Source organism: Teleopsis dalmanni, chromosome 1 (genome assembly GCF_002237135.1).
Source record: "Teleopsis dalmanni isolate 2A chromosome 1, ASM223713v2, whole genome shotgun sequence".
In the NCBI taxonomy this organism is placed as follows: domain Eukaryota; kingdom Metazoa; phylum Arthropoda; class Insecta; order Diptera; family Diopsidae; genus Teleopsis; species Teleopsis dalmanni.
This window is the reverse complement of record NC_051846.1, coordinates 40,574,713-40,598,467: the sequence shown is the minus strand read 5'-3', so window position 1 is coordinate 40,598,467 and position 23,755 is coordinate 40,574,713. Positions and strand designations below refer to the sequence as shown.

General features: G+C 31.4%; 2 protein-coding genes across 3 annotated transcripts; both read right to left on the bottom strand.

Annotated features, from left to right (window-relative positions):
- Positions 1 to 754: 754 nt before the first annotated feature.
- On the bottom strand, positions 755 to 23,363 carry LOC119677742 (serine-rich adhesin for platelets-like). 2 transcript variants are annotated; one of them, XM_038089265.1, is made up of 6 exons: positions 20,103 to 23,363; positions 15,258 to 15,329; positions 11,424 to 12,008; positions 7,180 to 7,479; positions 1,674 to 6,703; positions 755 to 1,314 (listed from the first exon to the last, which is right to left on the bottom strand). In XM_038089265.1, the coding sequence occupies exons 1-5, from the start codon at positions 23,266 to 23,268 to the stop codon at positions 1,734 to 1,736; spliced, it is 9,093 nt and encodes a 3,030-aa protein (XP_037945193.1). In that variant the 5' UTR covers positions 23,269 to 23,363; the 3' UTR covers positions 755 to 1,314; positions 1,674 to 1,733. The 2 variants fall into 2 exon arrangements, with proteins under 2 accessions (XP_037945193.1, XP_037945268.1); XM_038089340.1 differs by lacking the exons at positions 7,180 to 7,479; positions 11,424 to 12,008.
- On the bottom strand, positions 15,778 to 18,015 carry LOC119678190. The gene has a single exon (XM_038089928.1). The coding sequence runs from the start codon at positions 17,969 to 17,971 to the stop codon at positions 15,848 to 15,850; it is 2,124 nt and encodes a 707-aa protein (XP_037945856.1). The 5' UTR covers positions 17,972 to 18,015; the 3' UTR covers positions 15,778 to 15,847.
- Positions 23,364 to 23,755: the final 392 nt, after the last annotated feature.

Below are 23,755 nucleotides of genomic sequence, written 5' to 3'. Positions count from 1 at the left end.
GAAATTTAGGCCGTTTTTCTTAATTTCGTTCTAACCTTAAAACTGAATTTTATATGAATAAAAATAACTTAATTTTGCTGAAACGAAGATGATAATGAGATTTTAGGTGTGTCTGAAGCAATTAATCGGTTTATTTAGTTTGACAGATCATGTCAATATATCCATTTGGATATATCTATTCTCTCTTATTTCTATAGCTGTATAGATAAAAATGAAATTGAAAAGCTTATTTATTTATTTTTTCAAGCATTTATTTGGTTAATTATATGCGTGGGCTTGCATTACAAATATTTTTCATGTATATAGTTTTTTTTGATGTTTTTATTTTATTACATTAATTAAATTAATAATTCTTATATGTAACACAAAAAATTTATTCCATTCCATTCTTTATTCATTAATTAATTTATTTTTTTTTTAATTTTTTTTAATTTTTTATAATTTTTTTGAATGTAATTATAAATCTGTGTTAATAATTATGATTAAACTGTTTTCTGTAAAATGTGCCTTAATTTATAAAAGTTTTATGTTATATTTATCAAATAATTTATATATTTCATATTTCTAATAAAAAACTTTAAAATGTTTAGGCATCAAATTCATTATTTTGTTATGTAAAAGTAGAAAAGAAAAAATCACTTTAAAAGCATTTGGTTTCATAAGGCTTTTTTCACTTTTATCCTTTTTGCATTTGCTTAAAATAAATGTTATAATTAAATACATAAAAATAAATTCATTAAGCTCATAAATTAAGAATATATATTATATATTTTTTCTTATAAATAAACATATTTTATTAAGTAATAAATACTGCGCACAAAAATCTTTCACTAAGCAAATTACTTTTTAATTATCATTTTTTTTTTAATATTAATATTAATAATTTTTTTTTTATTTTTTACATTATAATTTTTCAAACATTAAAGCCAATTAGTAAGAGTACATCAAACATATATTAAGTATAGCATTTTGAATAATAAAATAAGATTGAGTTCATCAAAGATTTCTTCATATTTCAACTCCTTCCTTTATGCATTTATGTATGTACGAGTTTGTATATTTGAAAAGTTTCGTGTATTAAAATTCATGCTAATATATATTTATTTTTATTGTGTTTTAATTTAGAAAAATTAATGTTATAATTGTAATAATTTTTCGAAATTTCGATGCATTCGTCTTCTAAAAATGCCAAAGGTTTCAGATGTTTCTTTCCCGGTTTCAAGTATCAATAGTAGAAAAGTTGTTCGCTGCCAGAATTCCAAAATTACAATCACGTCGTTTATCGTCCATCGTTAATCGTTTAATGTTTTATATCTGGAAAAATAAAATTTCAAATATCGAGAATTTAAAAAACATAAAAATTTATATATCTTAAATTAAATAATAAAATATAAATTAGCTTTCCTAAGTTCTGGCGAAAATCTTCTAAACACTTTATTTGCACACTTACTAACTTAACACTTACTATTATATTCCATAAACGAGTATAAAAATTTTTTATTTTCATCAAAATAATTACCAATAATTATCATTTGTTGAGCTCTAGTGCATTAAATTAATTTCTGTAAAGAATTGAGAAAACAAAAACGACAGAACTTGGGAAACGAAAATAATATCAGTCAAGCATACATAAATTAAAATCGTGAAAGCTTCACACACTTTTCCTGGCTTACCTAAACATTTTCTCTTATTAAAGTACTTTCAGCAATTGCTTTCTATATCTAAAATAATTTTTAGTGCTGTGTTTGCTGCTTTTTGTCTTCATCATCCATTTGTTTCCGTTCATTGTCTTCATACATCCAATGACTACCGGACATTGTTGACGTAGACATAGCTGCCGGGTATGAGTCTTCCATTAAGGTGCTTGAAGCGCAGCTCGTTACACTACCTGACATTTGTGAATTGCCTGCACTAGTTTGGTAAGTTGCCGTAGTGCCCGCTGAGCTCGTTGTCTGTTCAATGCATAATGAATCAATTGAAGCATCTTTTGGCATTTGTTCTATTGAACCATCCATTGACCCTCCATCACCGGTCAGAGTTGTTATTGTTGTTATGTGTGTAACAGTATGCTCGACGCCATCAGCATCAGTGCTTGTCGTTGTTGTTTTCGTAGTTGTGGTTAAACCATCACTACTCACAATTTTTGACATTACATCCATTTGTTCATTCTCAATGGACTCAATGCTTTCTTCTCGTGTTGGAGGTTTTTTATCAGTTTCTAATGAATCGACGTCGGAACGTGTTGTAGCATCTTTTGAAATGTCAAAACTATCTAAGCTGCTAGTCATCACATCAAGGCTTTTATTAATTTCTAAACTATCTACACTACCTTTTTCAGAATCAAGTGGATCAATTTTTGTAGACTTTAAATCCAGTGGTTCGGTAGAAATTTCTGTAATAACCACATTATCCTTTCGCTCACATTTATTTAGTTTCTCTTTTAATAATGCCTCAATATTTTGTTGTCCAGGTGCTGCTTCCGTGTGGGTAACGGTTCGTGTGACTTTGGTGACTACAACATTAGAAACGCCATTGCCACGATCGCTTCCATTCGATTTATTCGATTCATCGGAACGTGATAGTAATGCCGCCTCTTCCTTAGCTTTTATTTCTATTAAATGCGCTTCGATACATGCATTTTCCAAGCCTTCAAATTCTTTTAAACTAGATATGGAAATATCATCTCCTTGTGCATTGCCACTGCCGCTATGACGAACAATATAACGCCTCGTAAAACTACCATTACTTGAATCTGTGGAACCTTGATGAGTTTTATTACGATTTTCCAACGATATTGCTTGCTCCAATGACTCAAATTCTTGCAAACTGCTCATAGATATGTCATCATGTTCTCCACGTGAGAAGTATCGACGAGCCGCTAAGACATCATATTCAGGTGTGCTAGAAAATGAATCTTTAAAACTACTAATGCGACTGCTGCCAACTTCGAATTCTCCATCTTCTTCTTTGATATCTTCAAGCACACCACCGGTTATATCATATGGATATCGTAATTGCGCATCAGTCAACTGCATTTCTACCCAACGTTTGTTAGCCGCCGCGCTTTCACCGGAATCACTCTCATCTTGTTGATCACTGCTACTTCCAGCTGTCGGAGGACTTTCTTCAAACTCAAAATTCAAATCATCTCGATAAATTTGTGAACCAAGCTTGGGGTCAGCAGGTGCAGACTTTATTATTATTTTTTCTACATCTTCATCATGTTTCGATTCATATTTGGTTGATTTTATTTTTATACTTTTACCACCCAAATCAACTTCATTTGCTTCTTTAGCTACTTCTTCAATAATCACAAATTCATCTGATATATCAGGTTGGTCTACCATTTCGAAAGAATCCGGCGAGTCGGGTGCTTTATTTTCATCGTAGTCTGAATCTTGTGCTCGCTGCAGTTCTGCCAATTTTTGTTTATATTGCTCTTGCACTAATTTCTGAAAGTTTTCCTCTTCTAATTCAGTGCGAGATTTTTGATATAGTGGCACATCCGCTGCTTTATTTAACTCTTCTTGTGTTTTCATTTTGTATAGCGTTTTTTCTTCAAACTTATCTGTTTCTTCCTCCAGTATCGGTGATTTTTGCGTATGTTCTGTCACTGTTATATCTGGTATATTAGAATAATCTTGCATATTTTGTGATGGTCTCCTTTCTTCGATCATAGCTTGCTCTGCTTCTAACTCCTCCGTTGCAGCATCTTCCACAATAACCTCAGCGACCAGTTGAGATGGTGTGAATGGTCTCTTTTCTGCTTCAAAACTGTGATCCATTTCAGCAGCGGCCTGTTTTTTCTTTTTTGCTTTTCTATCATTTGGTGAACGGAATTGTCGGGCGTATTCTGATTCATACGGATCAGTATCAGATTCGCTTTCCGATTCTTTATTTTCGCCCACTATTTGTAGTTCATTATCAGTCAAATTTTTTAATGTTTCTCCAGTAATTGATGTGCTCTCACTGCGTTTATGACCACGCTTTCGAGCCTCACCAGGTGGTGTTGTAGCAGTTGAATCTTGAGGTGATTGATCTTTGCTCTCCATTTCCATAATAAATGGTTCATCTGGATATGAAGAAACAGGATCATCATGTGAAAATTGAAAACCATCTACTCCAGTCAAAGAAGAAGAACCAACAGAACCAACCATATCCTCAAAGTTTTCAACAACTGTTTCGATATTAGATGTACTGGACATACTAACAGAAAGTATACTTCCGTCGTCCAAACTAGATGCAAGCTTAGCCTCATCAATGGAGTGTCTTGAATCGCTATGATATAATAATATATCTTCAGTTCTTTCCATATCTTTAAGATCATCGGATTTTACTTCTTCCATAGGATAAGCAAGTCCCCATGTTTTCTCAACTTCTTTTGGTTTTGGAAATTCTTCAACTTTCACCGTTTCCACCTGAACTTCCTGCTTAGTAATTTCTTCAGCTTTTGGTTTGAATATCATTTCTTGAGAACGTTTCATTAAACTTTGCTTTGCACCGATGGGGTATCCAGCAGCATCCATATCTAAACTTTCTGTACTGTCTTCATCATCAGCCTGTAAGTCACGCAAACGTGCGATTTCTTCTGCTTCCAATGCATCTGCTTCAGTGGAAGAAGCAACTAGAGTTTCGGATAATTCTGAAACGTCAATGCTACCTAAATATGCAGAGGTTTCCGATTGTGAATCCAAACTTCTCATACTTTCGTGAGAACTTATAGTTTTACCGCTGCTACTAAATGAACTCACTGCACTCACATATTCTGTTGTTTCTCTAAACGTTGAGGAGGCATCGGCAGCTGTTTGATAATCCGAAGAGTTTGGTTGAGTTAATAAATTTTCTATATCTGATGATAAAGGACGACTTTCTGATTTTTCAAAACTTTTGTAATAACTTTCACTTGAACTTGATTGATCAATCTCTGGCACTGACCAACGATTTGTGGTATCTGTTGATGATTCAGTTTTAACACGATGTATTACTACGTCAAATGGTTTCATTGTTTGATCTGAAGTTATTTCTTCAAATGTACTACTGCTTGAACTTTTCTGTGTAGTAGCTTCTTCAGTTAAAATATTAGCCTTTACCATTTTTTCTTGATAATAATCTTCCATAGAACTGAAATCTTCAGCTGTTTCTGTTGAAATAAAGCCTAGAGATGCATGTTCTTCTTTAGCAGCATGTTCTTCAGATGAACTATAATCTTCGCCAGTTCCAGTTGATACAAAACCCAGAGAACCATGATCATCAAGGGTCTCAGGTTTCAAATTATTGAACACATCTTTACCGTAGTGTGCCATAACTGCCTCACGATTCAGAGTTTCTCTTACAGTACCCTCAAATAGTCCCTCAGTTTGTTGTAGAGTGTCAAATGGTTTTTCGATGCCTTCTTGTACTTTGTCTGGTATACCAATAAATGAAGATATATCTTCTTCTTCCTGCATTGAAGCATAAGAAAGTTTCGCTGTATCGATTGATGCACTTGTGCTTGGTTCTTTTTCCTTGGACGCTAATACAGTTTTAATTTCGGTTGCCATCTCTATGTCTTTTGATATATCTTTTAAGGAATCACTTGCAGAATCTAATGATAACTGCGCTTCTGCAGAAGATATTTCAACTGTAGATTTATACATAGGTTCTTCAGCAGAAACTTGTAAATCTTGTGGGGAATGTATTACTTTGCATTTGCTTTGAAATAATGGAATTTCCTTTTCAAGCGTTTCAAGTTCACTCTTTTCTACTGAGGTATAACCTTTGTCCGTAAGAACCGTATCAAGTGATTCAGTAATGATTGTAGATACTGTGTATTCCTGTGAGTCTGTGCGTGATATTTCAGAAATTTCTTTTATTGAATCATCAGTTGAGACTGTGCTTGTTAGCTTAGTGCTCTCTACTGATTTTTCTAAAGCATCTTTAGATTGTTTACTCTCAGCCGATTCTTGTTCTAGTAAATCATTTCTGGTATCTGAACTTTGACGAATCAATTTACTTCCATACTCTTCTTGATCTCGTTTCATAGTGACATATTCTTTAAATACATCATTATTTTCATCAGAATCTACTGAAACTTCCTTCATTAAGGAGATATCTTTGGCTTCAATTGTGGCTTGCATAGCGTCATTTGCATCAGTTATAAATTCACTGGTTGATTTGGTAGGTGTGGTTTTTACAATCACATTTCGGCTAGACTCTCCTATATAGAAGCTAGTTGTTTTTCCATCTGCTTGGTCAGATTTTTCGGTATCAACATCATCTACTGACTCGCTGGTAGGTTCAAACGATTCTGTTTCAGTTGTGTGCATGTCACGTTGTGAACGTATAGATATATCTGTAGACGGTTCATCTGTTTTAGATATATCTTCTGTAAACTCCAAACTACGTAAACTAATACTGTCTGACTGTTCAGCTAAGGATGCCAAATTTTTGTATGAATCCGTCTGTTTTAACTGTGAACGTGGTTTCGGAACTGGCACTGGTGCAGATACTGAGCTTTCACTTGTTACATCGACAGTTGAAGTCAGTAATGGTTCTGTAGTGATTTGTTCCTGTGTTGAAGTTAACAAGTTGTCATCAAATTCACTAATGGGAGAAGTGGCTACAACAGATCGTGGTTTTGGTTTAGGTAAATCATTTTTGGGCACAACCGCCGAGAATGGCACAGGAGTGGTATCAGTTGAATGGTCAATTTCACCGCTCGCTTCTATAAAAATAATAATTGTAAAAATAAAAAGTACATATATTTTAAAGTGTAAAATAAACGAAAACAATAGATAAGAACTACTTATAAAGGATAGCAATAGTTAGTAAACAGAAGAGAGAATAAAATACGAAAATCAAAATTTAAAAAAAAAATATTAGTTAATAAATAGACGATAGATAGTTTATATGTTTGTATAAGAAATCATGCATTATACGAGTATTATTAATTAAATTAATGTGGAGAGTGTATGTGTCAGAAAGTATTATGTCCTGTGATTCTGTTAAATGTTATAGTTTTTATATTATATAATATGCAATTAGAGCTCAACTTCATCAAAAATATTTAACATAAGTATAATTTCTTATTATAATTTCTTCATTCAGTATTTAAGAAATATTTTCATATATATAACATACATATATACAGACATAAATATTTAAACGTATTTGGTAACATTAAATCATATCAGTCTGTACCTGTTGTTATTTCTTGAATATCATTATCAGGCGTATTTTGGCCAACATCACCTAGAGTATTTGTGTTCGGTGACATACTGTCATCCCAACTCATTTTTGAAAAATCGCCTTGTAAATTACTTATCTCATCCTCCTGCACTGCTGCATCAAAACTTTCATCGAATTGCGCAGCTTGCTCATCTAAATCATCGATATTTGAGTATATTTTTTCAAACTTTCTTTCAATACGACGCGTTTTAACAACATTGGGATCCTCAGTTGTTGTTAAAGAGTCACCATTTTCCGAAGATGTGAACATGACTAGGTAAAATTTAAATCACATAAAACAGTTAAAGTATAGATGAATGCATAGAACAAAGAAAAATTTAACCAGACACATTAATCACTCATTACAACTAACTCAATCCATACCTTTCATATTATTTAGTTAAATTGTATATTACAGTGTATGTCAATCAAGTATCACAAATCAGTATGTATAAGTATGTATTTTTGTATCATAAAATTAGATACTAATATATAAATTTTGATAACTTAAAAAAAATTGGGTAAAAACTTGCTATATGTACATTATACGTATAGGACTAACATTTCAAGAAATAGATACTAAGAGGCTCACTATTTATTTATATTTTGAGGCTTAGACAGCACTGATTGTTGCCACGGTGAAACGCTGGTACAATGATTTTAATAGTGCCCGGAGTTCGCTCACTGACGAAATTCGTATTTGTGAAGGTCGTCCAAAATCAGTTGTTTCAGTTATTGTGTCAGAAAACATTAATACTGTGCAAAAACTGATAATGTAAGATCGACATGCGACATATTGTGAGATTGAGGGAATTCTAGGTATAAGTTTCGCCAGCATATATAAAATATTACCCAACCCCCATCATATGACAAAATCTCAAAAAGATGCTCTCATGTCGATTGGTGCACACAAATGCTCAAGAAGTACAATGGTGGTGCTTTAAAAGACGTATATAAGATTGTGACGAATCATGGATATATGCGTACTCGTATGAGTCGGAACGTAAACAGCAGTCAAGCAGTCGACTGGGTGTTTCAAGAGTGAGTTTGTTTTTCGGAAAAACTGATTAAGTGGCAACTATACCAATACCGGGATATCAAACGGTCAATTCCGAATGGTAAACAACTATTTGTTTACCGAAAGTCTTCAGTGAAATATGGCACCGTCGGATCATTCTCCACCAAAACAATACGAGTACTCACGTATTGCGTCTAACAACCGACTATAACTGTTTGAACATACAAAAAATCGAATTGAACGCCGCACAGTCATGATTTGGCACCCAATGACTTCTTCTTATGCCCAAACATCAAGAATAAATTGCGTGGATAACGATCGGAAGATTTATGTCGGCGGAAGAAGCCGTTCTTGCATTTAAAAACCATATTTTGGAGATGTCTTGTAAAAAATTAGAAAAAATGCTTTGACAAATGGTTCGAACGCATGCAAAATTATGTTAATCATAAAGCAGAATACTTCAAGAAACAATAAAGCAATTTTCAACAACAAATTAGTATTTTTTCAATATTAGGCTCAAAATATATATAGTGACCCTCGTAGTTAAGAGAAAAGATAATATAATAATATCGAAGTTACACAAAGGTACTATTTGGATTTATATAATATTTATATTCATAACTATAGTTGCTTCATGGGATGGAACCACTAGTGAGAGAAGAAAATAGAACACTATTAAGATTACCCACAGGATCTATATATTTATAAGCATACATCTATCATAGAGCTATCAATTTAAGAGACAATTAAATAAAAAGAAAATGCAACAATATCGAAATTCACCAAATTTGTTTGGGATTAATAATCATAATCTTAGCTACATCATCGGGTTAGCACTTTAAAACAAAACAAAATAAACAACAACAAAGAACACACAAAGAAGCTATATTACTAGGTAGATCAATAACAACTTGATAAAAAGGAATACCATCTCTTTGCAAGCATATCAAGTCATGACCATGAAGAGCACTCATGAAACCTCTCAAAATGGCTGTATCGTTCGAATATCCGAATAGTTTTAAATACCTACTATTCGGATACTTTGGATATCAGGATACAAATATTTCGGATAACCGAACAGAATAAAACACGCAAAAACTTTAAATCCTATCTATTTGTGTTATGTGAATTACTGATTAATTTTAAAGTTCCATAAATAAAAGTACTAAAATATAGTTTAAATAGTCTTTATTATACTTAAATGATTTTTAAAAGCATAGGAATATCAGCATTATGTGAACTAATTATAGCAACTTCGGATATATTCGTATTTTACACATAATGCTTATATCAAATAATTAAATGCACGATACTTAAAAGTATTTAATACATATATTTAATATATAAATACATATACGTTTATATATGCTTCTTGCACTGATATTCCTATTAGATCGTCGATGGCAGTCACATACAAAGGTGAGAGGTTTGAGAGGTTGAACCCTACACCGCATGGCACTGATAAGCCTTATTAAAGATGTTCGAATTCGCATTAACCTATTCTGCGAAAAACCTCTAATCTGTAGAATAAACTGCAGTGAGATTAAATATTTTAGTTCAGAAGATTGTTTCATTAAATGAAGTTTAAAAATTGTTGAAGTTCGTCGATACTGACTTTTCCGTATTCTACAAATTACAATATATAATACTGACAAGTTATTTATGTCATGTAAACGAATAAAAACCTACAAAGAAATATATTTGACCAAGTAAGCTCGCTATAATTTTAATTCAATAGGAGATTGCAGTCGAACCAGATGGAATGATCCAGCTTTAAGTAAAAACAAAAAAAAGCTATAACGTTGGCCATTTAAGGTGTATGCATCTGATAACGCTGTAACTTTACCAAGGAAGATAAAAATAGCTAATGACCAATTATCAGTTCTGCGCAGTAAAAAATTATTAATTTATTCAAAAGTCACCGTCTTACTGTCAAAAAGTGACAATGTATTGCAGAATTTGTGGTGATAATCATTAGACCCTACTTTTTCGAAGCCATCCGTGACAAAGCAACAACAACAATTCAGGTACGCTAACGGACTACGATAACCAATATTTTCATGGCATTTATTCACGAAAAAGGTATGTAGCACTCTTGGTTTCAATAAAGTGGCACACCGCTGCAAATAGAACAATTGATTTTTTGAATCCGTTGTTCCCCGGTCACTTCATATCAAAAACATATGATTATGGTTAACCTGCGTATTTGCCCGATTTGTCACCGCTAGACATTATCTTGTGAGGGTACTTGAAATTAACAAGTAGTCTCAAGTAGTTTATATCAACAAACTAAGGTCACTAGAAAAACTTGAAGTCAATGGTCTTCAGAAAATATCCGCCAAAGCAGCCGAAACATTGCCAAATATGAACAAATATGTCAAAAGAATAAGCACATTATATAGGTATAATCTTCAGAAAGCGATGCAATCAAATCTTCTTCAGTGAATTTAACTGATTTTTAACATGAACAGCAAAAAATGTGTTTTTATGTTAAATAAGTGGGTCCACCTAATATGGCTAACCCTATATAATATTACTTAGAAAAAAAATTTTTTTTTTTAACCAGTAAATCCTTGTCTATGAGCCTGGTCGATAGTATATATACTTAGTTGTATTGAAGAGTATTTTAAGATCTATATAAAATAAAAAATAAAGAATTTTTTATAGTAAAAAGCGAATTATTTTAATAACTGTATAAGACCTTGTCTGATACCAAATCAGGTATTCCCTTATCATTTGAACGAAGGAAAGTTTAAACTACTAAATAATATTCATTTGGGAAAAAAGAAAGAAGTATTTACTTGTATCAAATACTCACGAACTACTGTGTTTTCTTAATATAAAGATAATGAAATGTATATAAACGATAGTAATTATAATAAGATATATAAATTTAATAACTGAAAAAAAAACTAATGTATATAGGTATTCCTTTTTTAAAATTACTAACCCTAAGTCACTAAAAAATACACTTATAATATATATAAACTGAGTCATTTAAAAAATTTGATTAAAGTAAAGAGTTTAGGAGGCTTATAGGAGGCTATAAGAGTGAAATGAATGTGAACTGATTTGGGTAATGTCTTTGGGTAATACAAGTATGGTAGATTTACATATTTTTTTAATTTACAACGCCTTCATATAGTATCATTCATTTTAAAAAATTCTTAATTCTTAACAATTTTAAACACAAAATTACCTTGTGTTTTCGTAATAGTTGTATTTTGATCAACATTTGTTGTTGTAGTAGTTGTAAGAGTAGTTGTATTTGTTGTAATTAAATCTGTATCTAGTAAATCATCGAAAAAGTTATCTTGTCTCAATGGCATCACAATTGAAGAAGTAATACTCGATTTCTGACTACTGGTAGGAAAATTAAGTTGCACATGTTCATCCGTGAAACTCATATTATCATCGAATGATTTGCCTGATATTGATTCAATAGTTGGTGATTTGATGACATCTAAGCCACCAACATCATCACATGTAATCGCATAGTTTTCAATTTCCGAATTATATTCATGTTTAATTGAATCTGAACCATTTTGTGGTTCCGTTTGTTGATCATTTACTATATTAACACTGTCTTCCAATACTTTATCAATAAAAATTGTGGCTTCCTTACGTATTAATGAATCTGTACCAGTATCATCATCATCTAAACGTAAGCTAATAATATCACTCTGTTTACTATCATCATCATCATCGTCATCATCATCATCATATTGGGCATCATTGTCAATATCTGATTTATCATCATCATAATCATCATATATATCACCGCCTGTAAAATAATCGCACATTCATATTTAATTATATTTAAATTATCTCACTTTTCAAGGCAAGATAATTATTATCTTAAAAATGCGATTAGTTTTTAAAACACGAACACGAATTTAATATTTCAATATTAAATTTTAATTTAAAATAAACGAAAGCGTGCAATTTTTATTTCAAATGAATTTTCTTTGAATTATGATTTGTGGATTGTGTGATATTCATATATGAATGATATTTCAGCTGTGATATATATAGATATGATGTGATGTTATTATGCTGTGAATAATGTTTGGGTCACATTTTTTGTGAGTTTCAAATCAAAGAAATTGTGTGTAAATAATTTAAAAAATATATAATTATATACAATTAAAAATAATTTATTTTTCAAAAAATGTTTATAATACATTAATTTTTTAATATTGCTTCAATATCTTTATTGCAATTTAGTTAACATATACCTAAATATAAGTTAAAAAAATATATAAAATTGTGAGCTTAATATTTTTCAGACAAACAAATGAATATCATAATATTTAATAATATATATGTATAATATTTTACATATTATCAAGTTTCATATAATAAAGAAGTTCCAAAGAATAATATTAGGACTACAGTTTCAAAGTGCCCTATCGAGCAAAAATGTTAGAAAACTTTCAATTTGAACATTTGAATCGAACACTTTTTTACTCGAAAATGTTAAGGCTTCTTTTCAAACAACTTATCTGCACAATGTTTTATTTTATTTTCGTAAAACAACAAACACTCAAGCACATCGAACATTGTCAAACAGCTAATTATGTTCAATCCAACCACAGAAACATACTTAAGCATCAAAAAGATACAGACTTTCATCAAAAAGAATAATACTTAAAGCTTTAAGATATAATATATAATTAAATATATAATGAATTATATAATTAATTTAATATAAAATTAAATTTTATAATTAAAGCGGCAATAGAAATAATATCGACAGAGGAGTATAATTCAGTCTTTAAATTTATGCAGCAATACAAAGAAGATTGGAAGGGGCTAGTCTGTTTTCTGGGTTCAGTAAATCAAGAATTTGCTTTCTTTTAAGTAAGTTTTTGAAAGACGTGATTTGTATCGTTAATGCATTTATCACATTCTGACTTTCAGGAATATGTTTTCAAACATCACTGCATGTAAATTAATAAAACCCATACTTTCGGTTCAATCACGGAGCCAACCACGTAAAAATCAAAATTTTTAATAGCTGCAAACATAAAGGACCCGGCATAAAAAAATTCTGGCGCAACTCATCTGTTATTATTCGGCTATTTGAAAGGCTTAACTTCGTAATATCAAGATAAACTATTTCTATATATAACTATATATAATTCGTATTAGTTGTATGACTTTGAAGGCTTTTATTATATCTTCACTATATCTTATAGACAAAACAAAACAGCACTATAAACACTGAAAAAATCTCCTTACATTTGTTTATGCGTATATATCTCGGTTAACATTTCGTTGATACACTAACGGGCACGTAGTCAGGTTTTAATATCAGGTTTTAATAGCCGAAGCTCCCCGAAATAAATCGAAATGAATTTCTACCCATACTCACTATTAGGGCATTATGACTGTTTAATACAATTTTTAAATTACTGAAATTATCTGAAAGACACCCTCCACAAAGTAAATTTGTTGCTATACGCCTGTGCACTGCATTTCGATTAATATTACACATATGGTTAATGTCTCCTATCCATTTTTCTCATACTTTGTGATAAGGAATCGTCCCCTAAGTCAATGACATTTAGTTAGAGATCAATAACATTAGGTGGCTACGCTAGTTTGGTCATGACGTGAGAACGAATAACTATGTAATGCTCCACTGAGATCAGTATTTGAAGTAAGAGACTACTAGGAGCACTAACCGTGGTTTATCTACGAGATTTAGGAGAGACTAGAAAAGCTTAAAAACAACATCATCATTCAAACCCCAATGCCGGATTTGTTATGCCCTAAGAAAGCTTTTAGCCTTTTTCTCTTATATAGAGAAAGTCTAAAGAGAGGCTTTCTCTTATATATATTTTAGTGTATTAAAATTGACTAAAATCCGTTAATAAATCGCCGCGCTCTGATAATCGAAATCAAGTCAAAATAACACTCTAGCTTACTAATTATATATGTATATATGCTATATATATATATATAATTATATATGGTATATATATATATATTATATATATATGTCATAAATATATTAATATTCTTATATCTACAAAAAAACATATATATGTATACAATTATTGTCTCATATTTATAATAAAAAATTAATTAATTCAATTAATTTAAAATACACTCAAAAAAATTTATAATTTTTGTATTGTTTTTATCAACTTTAGAATGAAATATCAACAAAATTAATTATAAAATTAACACTTAGAATTTTTTTATATTGTTTTTATCAACTTTAGAATAAAATATTAACAAAATTAATTATAAAATTAACACTTAGATTTTTTTTATTACTAAAATTAAATGAAGTATTGTTATAACGCTTAGGAACTAATAAAATACGCATATGATTATAAAGATTAATAATTTAAAATTTTTATATAAGTACTAAACATTAAACATTAAATTATTACACCATACATTTTCAGAATACAACATTTAATAAAACATTTAAATTTAAAAATCCTTTTTTTTTCTGAGTCCACTCACACGACATAAGTTAATCCCTATCCCCGAAGCTCAATCATTGCCAATCAGCAATTACCGAGAAACATCCATATAAGGAAGCTTATACTTTCTTAAGAACGAAATGGTAGTGAAGAACAGGGAACACCAGTACTTAAGTTGAATAAAAATAATTTTTTAAAACCGACTTTTATAAATCGATTTGAATACAACAACCATATGGACAACAGTAACAAATTAATCCGGTTTAGCAATTAATGAACATTAAATCGTGTCGTGTGAATAGGCTATAAATATGAATTCAAATTCAATTTTTAATATTATTAAAAATATTAAAAAATTCATTAAAATACAGATTTTTCTGGAACTAATTTTTGTAAGTGTGCTCTAATTGCTTATTTATTGAATGTTAATTATAAATGGTAATTAAAAATAAATTAATTAAATTGTTAATAAAGCATGTACATTAAACAAGAAAACGTTTAAGATGTTTATGTAGTGAGTAAAAGAAATAGAAGCTGTAAGCGTTTTAGAAAAACAAAATCCAAAAAGAATATTAATGCTCCTTCCTTACCTTTTGTTGGTGAAATCGTTATTTTCAGATCTTCTGGAAGATGCTTTAAGTCATGTGTTACTTTTTGTATTTCTGCAAAGAATGCATCGCAAAATTAGTACAAAATTATTATTGTGTTTTTATTTAAATAAACAAAATAATAAGTAGGCAGTTAAATAAAGTTATCAAGTAAAATTGTAAATAAAATTGAGAGTATTGTAAAGAACTGAAAAATTTTATCCAAAGGACCTTTTGTTAGTAGCGTACACATATCTCAAACTTTCTTAATTACTAAATTGTTAGTTGTCAAAAACACCTACGATATATATTTAAAAATAATTATTTTACAAATGTTAGTAATGACAAACACGCTAGCAATAATAAGTAATTATGTTTTAAAAATTATAGCATTTACTTACGAATATATAAATGTACTTAAGGAAGTTTTTCATATTAAGTTTTTGTAAATATGCGCCGATATTAATCATTTTTTAATTTTTTAATTTTTTAATTTTTTAATTTGCAATTATGAATGTGTATAAATTTATATGATATTTTTGTATATATATTATAATAATTAAGTGTTAATTGACTTATTTATGAAGCATTTATTAGTTTCCTTCTCGTGCAGTTGGTTCATCAGATTCTACATACTCAATATCTGTATGCGCTTCGCTTAACTCATTAATGTTCTTAACATGCAATTTTTCTCGATCCATATTGAAAGTACTTCCAGTTTTCTCATGCACTACTGTATAGCTTTCGTTTAGCATATCATTGAACTCACTACAGGCACCGTTACTTTCCTTTTCTGCACTCACCCATTCTTCATCGGACGCCAGCTGTATATCCTCAGTGTCGGTTAGCTGACTTATATGATCATCCTTCTGCATATTTATTTTTAAAGTATTTATATTGGTCTTGTCGTGTTTGGCACAAATTTTGGCTCCATCACTTTCTTGTGTTAATACAATATTAGTGGAGTTCTCCTCATAACGTTTTAGTGCTGGGGTATTGGCATTAATTGATGGTGCTTCATTATCTGAAACATCGGAGGCTTCATCAGCTGTTATATCTTCAATATCAGTTACTTTATCCGCATACTGTTTAGATTGTTTATTTACTGCACTTCGTTTCACATTTGGTGGTAAACCATTTTCACTTAATTCCATATCTTCGACATCAGTTGCCCCATCCACGACATTGGCTACATCTAAAAATTTTGTTTTGGCTTTACTTGTACTGCGTGTCTTTAGTTTTTTTCGTCTATTTGTGCCAGCAACGTAAATCTCTTCAACATCCGTAACAGATTCTGTATTAGAATGCATTTCAGTACGTTTACTAACAGTTGGTTTAAGTACTTCGTTAAACACTGTGTGTTCACCCTCTGCATTCGCGGTTAAAATTTCAACAGCTATGGATTGTTTCCTGCCGTAGTCTTCTACACACGATATATCTTCTGAATCAGTTAGATCATCATTTTTGAAATTGTTATATATACCAAATTGAAAATCTTTATCCATAGGCATAACACTCATTGTAGTATCGCCAAACTTATCTTCTTTAAGCGTAACCACTTCACGTTGCGACGGTGGTAAAACATTCGCCGCCACAACTAACGGTTCAGAGGCAGTACTAGATGTAGGTAAAGAATCTTCACAAAGTATATCTTCTACATCAGTATGACAGGCACCATCATCGCCAGGTGCAAGAATTATGGCACGCGGAATTGGTTTCTCATTATCTTCTTCGTTATCGAAACTTTCATTTTCAGCGGCAGAATCCTCTAATCTTTCTATATCTGTGAGTACATCATCGTTTATTGGGCAAACCGTTAAAAATGGTTTATTACTTTTTCTAATTGCAGAAGTGCCAGCACTATTTCGTTTAAAATTAGCTCTCACAAACTTTACATCGACTGGAGGTAAACAGGCATTACTGGCACCTTCACAGTTTTTATCTTCATCAGTATCCGAAGCAGAGTAAACAATTTGGCATTCCTCTTCATCACCAGATGTAAGCACAAGTTCATCTTCTTTACCAAATCGATCATCAACTCCACCCGTAGCCCCAGTCGCATCAGATAACGCAAATGCCAAATTACTTACATCACTAAAAGCAGAAATATCATCATCATCATCATCGTCGTCATCATCATCATCATTATCTGCATTCTCTACTTTTGCATCATCAGTAATGCATACTTTGCCCTGGTTATCTGCAACACTATCTAAATTTACACAAACTGATTTTTCGTAATTAGCATCAATTTCAGAGTCTGTATTATAATCTTCACAATCCGTTAAATAGTCAGGTACGTTATTTAGATTTTGTGCTTGCAAAAAATCGCCAGCCTTAAAATCTACTCTTTCTTTAGTTTCATTATCAACAAATTCTTGTTCCTGCAAACCTTGTTGCAAAAACTCCCGTAAAGATATTTTCAATTCTGGATAAATATTGCTTTTCTCTTCATCTTCTGAACCTGAATCATTGTAGTCCTCTATATCAGTTGCATCATTATCTACTTTCACATCTTCTTTTGTTAAATTATTGGGTGATTTTCTTAAACGAACATCTGCTTGGCTATCGAAATCCTCTACATCAGTTACTCCTCCTTCGTTTTGATTATAGTCCATGTCGTTGCTATTATCGGAGTCATCATCCGACAAATCAGTTTCATTGGGTTTATCGGCAGTTACGGAAATAGTTGGGAGATTTGCGGACATATTGGACATGTGTTAAAATTTAAACTGCTTTTATTGAATTGAATGTGTGTCTGTATTAGCTAAGTTAAAAAATTTTTAAAATAAAATATTTTTAATTATTTCCAATTTTTTACCAATAATATTAATTATGCTCAGAAGCGTATGAATGGTTTCATATATTTCAATATAACGTAATTGTATTTATTATGTTTTTAATTAATAAAAAGTGAACTAACCACTACTCTGTATTTATTATGGTTGTTAATATTTGAGAATATTTGTATTTTTGTAAGAAATTTACTATTTAATTTCTTCAAATACAATTTTTATCAAAAACTTTTTGATGTAGAAATTAATCTCAGTTTTCTTAGTTGGTAAAGTAAACAATAAAACGCAAGTTATCTCAAATATCAAACTCAAATTCACTTCACGAAAGCTCAACATTTACGATTATATCTACACAGTCTATAATATAATATATCTTGTACTATGTATTTATATTTTTAATATAAAACGTATCGTCCATCCCATCCTCTTCCTATTTCAGTAGTAAATATTTATTTACTGCATATTTATAGAATAAGTGAAATAATTGTGTTTTTATTGCATATTTTTAGAGTGATAAATTTATTTATGTGTAAAATATATGAGTATTTAAATTGCATATTTATAGGGTTAACAAAAATATATGTGAAAAATTGGGCCAATACTTCCTAATCTTACAAACTAATATGTCAGAAAAGAAATATTAATTTACTAGCATATTTATTTGTCCATTATATGCTTTTATATAGAAGAGGTCTATAACTTCCAAGGGGAATATCGAAAACCTCTTTTTTGATGTATTTTATTTAAGTTTAAAATTCAAACAAATGATTAGGTTAGGTTAGGTTTTACTGGCGATCCCTAAGGGATATACTTAGGCCTATTAGCCCATTAACTCGGGGTTTAAAACCACCTAAAACCTTGGGCAATGTCAGGTCTTGTAATTTATCAGGATCCTCAAGAAAAGGAGCTCCTAAAGTGTTTAATCGCCGCCGTGCATAAGCTGAGCAAAAACATAGTAGATGAAAGGCACTCTCCTCGTCTTCCCCACAGCTGCTACAGGTTTGATTAAAAAGGAGATTAAATCTTCTAGCACGGTACTCTAGTTTACAGTGACCTGTAAGTAAACCTATCAAAATACTTATATCTCTACGGGGCATCTCAATGAGAATTTTGGATTTACTTTTAACGGAACGTGGCCAGATTGCATACTGATGCCTGCATATCGTTGAATCTTTCCATCTTTTATTAAAAATTTTAACATAGAAAAAACACGGTAACAGTCTGCACGATGTTAACGATATGCACAGATTATTTAAGTGTTTCCAGTGAGATCCTGAAGTACCGTCCTTGGCTAGCTTGTCTGCTCTGCAATTGCCGAAAATATGCCTATGACCGTGAACCCAGATAAGAGAAAAATTGAGCTGCGTCGACATTTCGTTTAGACATATGTAGGGGTTAAAAACCATTCTAGATGGAAATTAGACTGACCTCAACAAGGACTTTAAAGCAGCTTGACTGTCTGATAATATGTATATATTCCCGCCAAATATATCATTCACATTCAAACAAGCCTTAGCTTCCCTAATGGCGATCACTTCAACAATTCAATCAATTCAACAAGTAGTAAAGTACAAACACTTTTTCTTGATATATACGTCTATATGTATCTATATATGTCTTAATGTAAACTACAACCATTCGTACGATTCTTTTGCACTTCATTAGAAATTAAAAGAACAATTTAGTGTGTATCGGTTTTACTATAATATAAAATTTATCTTCATTTCAGGTTTATTTAGCTGAATTAATAATTAACTCTTTTATTTAATAATTATTATTTTTTTGAATTTGAAAAACAAATATATTTATATTTTTTGTTTATATATTATATGCTTAATTCTAGGTTAATTAAAAACTGAACCTAAAAATTTATTATTAATTGTGTTTTTATTTACTACCATTTTTATCAATATATTTAAATTAAATTTATAGACCTTCCTGTTAGAAGTTCAATAAAATAAAATATGTTCATAATATATATTAAAAAATATTTTTCTTATTACATACATATATATACTTAATAAATAATATTTTGTAAGTGTAAAAAATTTACCTTTATTCACTTCGGTTTTGCTCTTTTGAATTTTTACTTCCGTATGCTGTAGAGCAGTCTCCGCTTCTATAACATAGCTACCAGCCTCGAGCTGTAATGTTGAAGAGGGGTCTAAAGCCAACCCAGTAGTTTGTTGTCTACGTATAGTTTCTTCAATAAGTGCGAATGGACTACGTGTAGGTTTTGGTGAACCTGGACTTGCAGCTAATAAACGATCTTGATCGGTATTAAACATCGGTAATGCTACAGAGTCTGATAGACTCGAATCAGTGGTGTCAATAAAACTGACATCAAATTCACTTATACAACGCTGTTCACTTGATGGTGGACGAATCACAGTCATATTCGTATCTGTATCTGGTTGACGGTAGATAACTTCAAATGGTTTATCTGGTCCAAATGTTTTCGTAAAGACTTCACTTGTTATAACTTTTCTACTGCCACCAGATGAGGAGGTAGAGCTTTTTGTGCTATCGTTCGACTTGACTGATCTATTTACATCAGAGTCATCATCTATAATAATCGTGCTAACAATAGCTGTTGAGGCAACCGGTTCTTTTCTAGCTCGTATAGTGGAGATACGACCTGCTGTTGTGGCTGAAGTTGCAGTTGTTGTTGTTGTTGTGCTTGATTTCTTTTCTGCTAACTTAACATTTAGTATTTCCTTATCCGATTTTTTACTAATAGCACTTCGTACCGTCGTCTTCTGTGTACTTGTTAATGAACTGCTTCTACTGGTGCTACTGCTATCTTTAATGTACGATTCATTAATAGAGTTCTTGGTTTTTTTCTGTACTTTAGCGTCAGCCGCATATGTTGATTTGATTTTTTCTTTAGATTTTTCTACTTCGCTAGTACTATGTTTTAATTTTTTCTTATTATCTAATTGAGGTTTAATTACGGTTTTTTTATTTTCATCTATTTTGTTAACTTTGGTTTTAGGCTTAGTTGTGGAAGACGTGCTGATGGGAACTTTGGAACGTTGTACTTGCTTTTGTTCAGAGCTTGCCATTTTATTATCAGTTATTATCGAACTCTCATGTGAAGTACTTCGGAAAGTGCGCACGCCTGACATCTTTAAATCTCTTACGATCTTCTCCTTTTTATATGCATTTTTATTATTAGTATTTTGTTGTATTACTTTTCGTTCTCTTGACGTGTCTTTCATGTAAGCTACAGTCTGTTTGTTTTCTATTTTCTTAGATTTTGGATATATTTTATCAATACTTTTAAGTGATTCTTTGCTGTCACTTTCAGAACCACGTTTTAAATTTGAAATTCTTCCTTTCAAAGATTCTTTACTATCACTTGTACTTTTTCTTAAATTTGTCATTTTATTTTTGTTAAGTTTGTTTTTTTCATTTAAAATAAAATGTTCATCCTTTGCTGATTTTACTTTTTTTAAACTAGCAGAACTTTTCTGAAGGTATTGAGTTGGTATAGGAGACCTCTGCATTGGTGGAGTGGTTGAAGCTTCATCTTTTATAATTTTTGAGATACTACCAACATGCATACTGCTGGATAATGTGTGTTGCATATACCTATGCATTGTTGTTGGAGTTGGCGTTATTAATCGTTTGCGTTGAGCATCATCAATTGGTGAATCAGTGACTCTTTTTTCTCTTTTAGTTTTAATGGTGCTTACTTTTTCCACCCTCCTTTCAGCAGTAACTTTTTGAGATGTTCTAGTCTGAGCATACACACTAGTTACTTTGGAATAGTCTGGTTTAGGACGGTTCGGTGTTGGACTAAATGAACGTAAAGTGGGGTTAATTGGAACTTGTGTTACATCTGTTCGAGTTCTGGGTCGTGGAGTTGTTGAACGACTACGATAATCATCGTCACGATAATTAACAATTTGATTTGGAAGTGGCGATAAAAGTCTCTCACTGCTATCATTTCTAAAACGGTACCTATTACTTATAGCATCACTTTGAATTGATGTTTTTTGTTCTGATCTACGTTCAGTTTTAATCACTGTTTTAACTCTTGATTCCAAATGATGTTTATTATTTTCAAGTTTAGTTATAGAATAATCCATGTTTCTACGTATTCTCTTGTCAGATATACTCGAAGAAGTTGAAGTAGATGTTTTGTTGTCTCTTTCAGATCGTTTGGCAACCAAAGCACTTCTTGAATAAACTTTCGAGCTTTTTTCCTGGTTCTTTTTCTTAACTAACTTTTTACGTTGCAACTGTTTTTCAGCAAGAACTTTCTTAACGTCAGCCTCAGTCCTACCATTTTTCACCACTTTAGCCTGATCAAATTTCACAAAGTAAGAAAGCACTCCTGGCGTTTTCTGAATATTTGAAAAAGAGCTGTCTTTACCCGATAAAGTTTGAGTATCTAGGTCACTACTAGGTTCACTCACTACCCTGAGTTCCACACCTGAAGACTTGACTTTTAAAGACTCTATATCAACTATATTCTTAACAAGCGATTTTGTTACATCAAGTGATTTTGGAATAACAATGTCAGAAGGTTTGTGATCAATCTTATCTGTCGGTTTGACTTCTGTGAGTGGTTTCGACAAAATATCGTCTTTTGAATCTTGTGGTTTTGGTTTCATTTCAGGAATCTTGTCTTTATGAAGACCAAACTCATCGTCAAATACATCTTTTGTAACTGGTTTTGTTACATCAAGTGGTTTTGGAATGACAATGGCAGAAGGTTTTTGATCAATCTTATCTGTCAGTTTGGGTTCAGTGAGTGGTTTGGACAAAACGTCGTCCTTTGTATCTTGTGGTTTTGGTTTCAGTTCAGGAATCTTTTCCTTATGAAGACCAAACTCATCGTCAGAAGATTCATCATCAAATACATCTTTTGTAACTGGTTTTGTTACATCAAGTGGTTTTGGAATGACAATGTCAGAAGGTTTTTGATCAATCTTATCTGTCGGTTTGGGTTCAGTGAGTGTTTTGGGTAAAACATCGTCTTTTGTATCTTGTGGTTTTGGTTTCATTTCAGGAATCTTTTCCTTATGAAGACCAAACTCATCGTCAGAAGATTCATCGTCAAATACATCTTTTGTAACTGGTTTTGTTATATCAAGTGGTTTAGGAATGACAATGGCAGAAGGCTTTTGATCAATCTTATCTGTCGGTTTGGGTTCAGTGAGTAGTTTAGACAAAATATCGTCTTTTGAATCTTGTGGTTTTGGTTTCATTTCAGGAATCTTGTCCTTATGAAGACCAAACTCATCGTCAGAAAATTCATCGTCAAATATATCTTTTGTAACTGGTTTTGTTACATCAAGTGGTTTTGGAATGACAATGGCAGAGGTGCTCTGTTGATCAATTCTTATCCTGTGGTTGGGTCTCAGTGAGTGGTTCTTCGGACAAACACTCGCGATCCTTTGTTATCTTTGTGGTTTTATGGTTTAGTTCAAGGGACGATCTTTGTCCTTATGTAGAGACCAAGACTCCATCTGCTCTTAAGCAATATTCATCATCAAACACATTTTTTGTAACTGGTTTTGTTATATCAAGTGGTTTTGGAATAACAACGTCAGAAGGTTTGTGATCAATCTTATCTGTCGGTTTGGGTTCTGTGAGTGGTTTAGACAAAACGTCGTCCTTTGTATCTTGTGGTTTTGGTTTCATTTCAGGAATCTTGTCCTTATGAAGACCAAACTCATCGTCAGAAGATTCATC

Excerpts from the sequence above, each read along its gene's own strand:
- LOC119677742 (XM_038089265.1), bottom strand. The coding sequence starts at position 23,268 with ATGAAACCAAAACCACAAGATTCAAAAGACGATATTTTGTCTAAACTA. Across the intron at positions 15,330-20,102 it reads CAAAACCGAAGTGAATAAAG|AAATACAAAAAGTAACACAT; the intron begins GTAAATTTTTTA and ends CATTCTTTGCAG. Across the intron at positions 6,704-7,179 it reads TATTCAAGAAATAACAACAG|AAGCGAGCGGTGAAATTGAC; the intron begins GTACAGACTGAT and ends TTATTTTTATAG.
- LOC119678190 (XM_038089928.1), bottom strand. The coding sequence starts at position 17,971 with ATGTCCAATATGTCCGCAAATCTCCCAACTATTTCCGTAACTGCCGAT.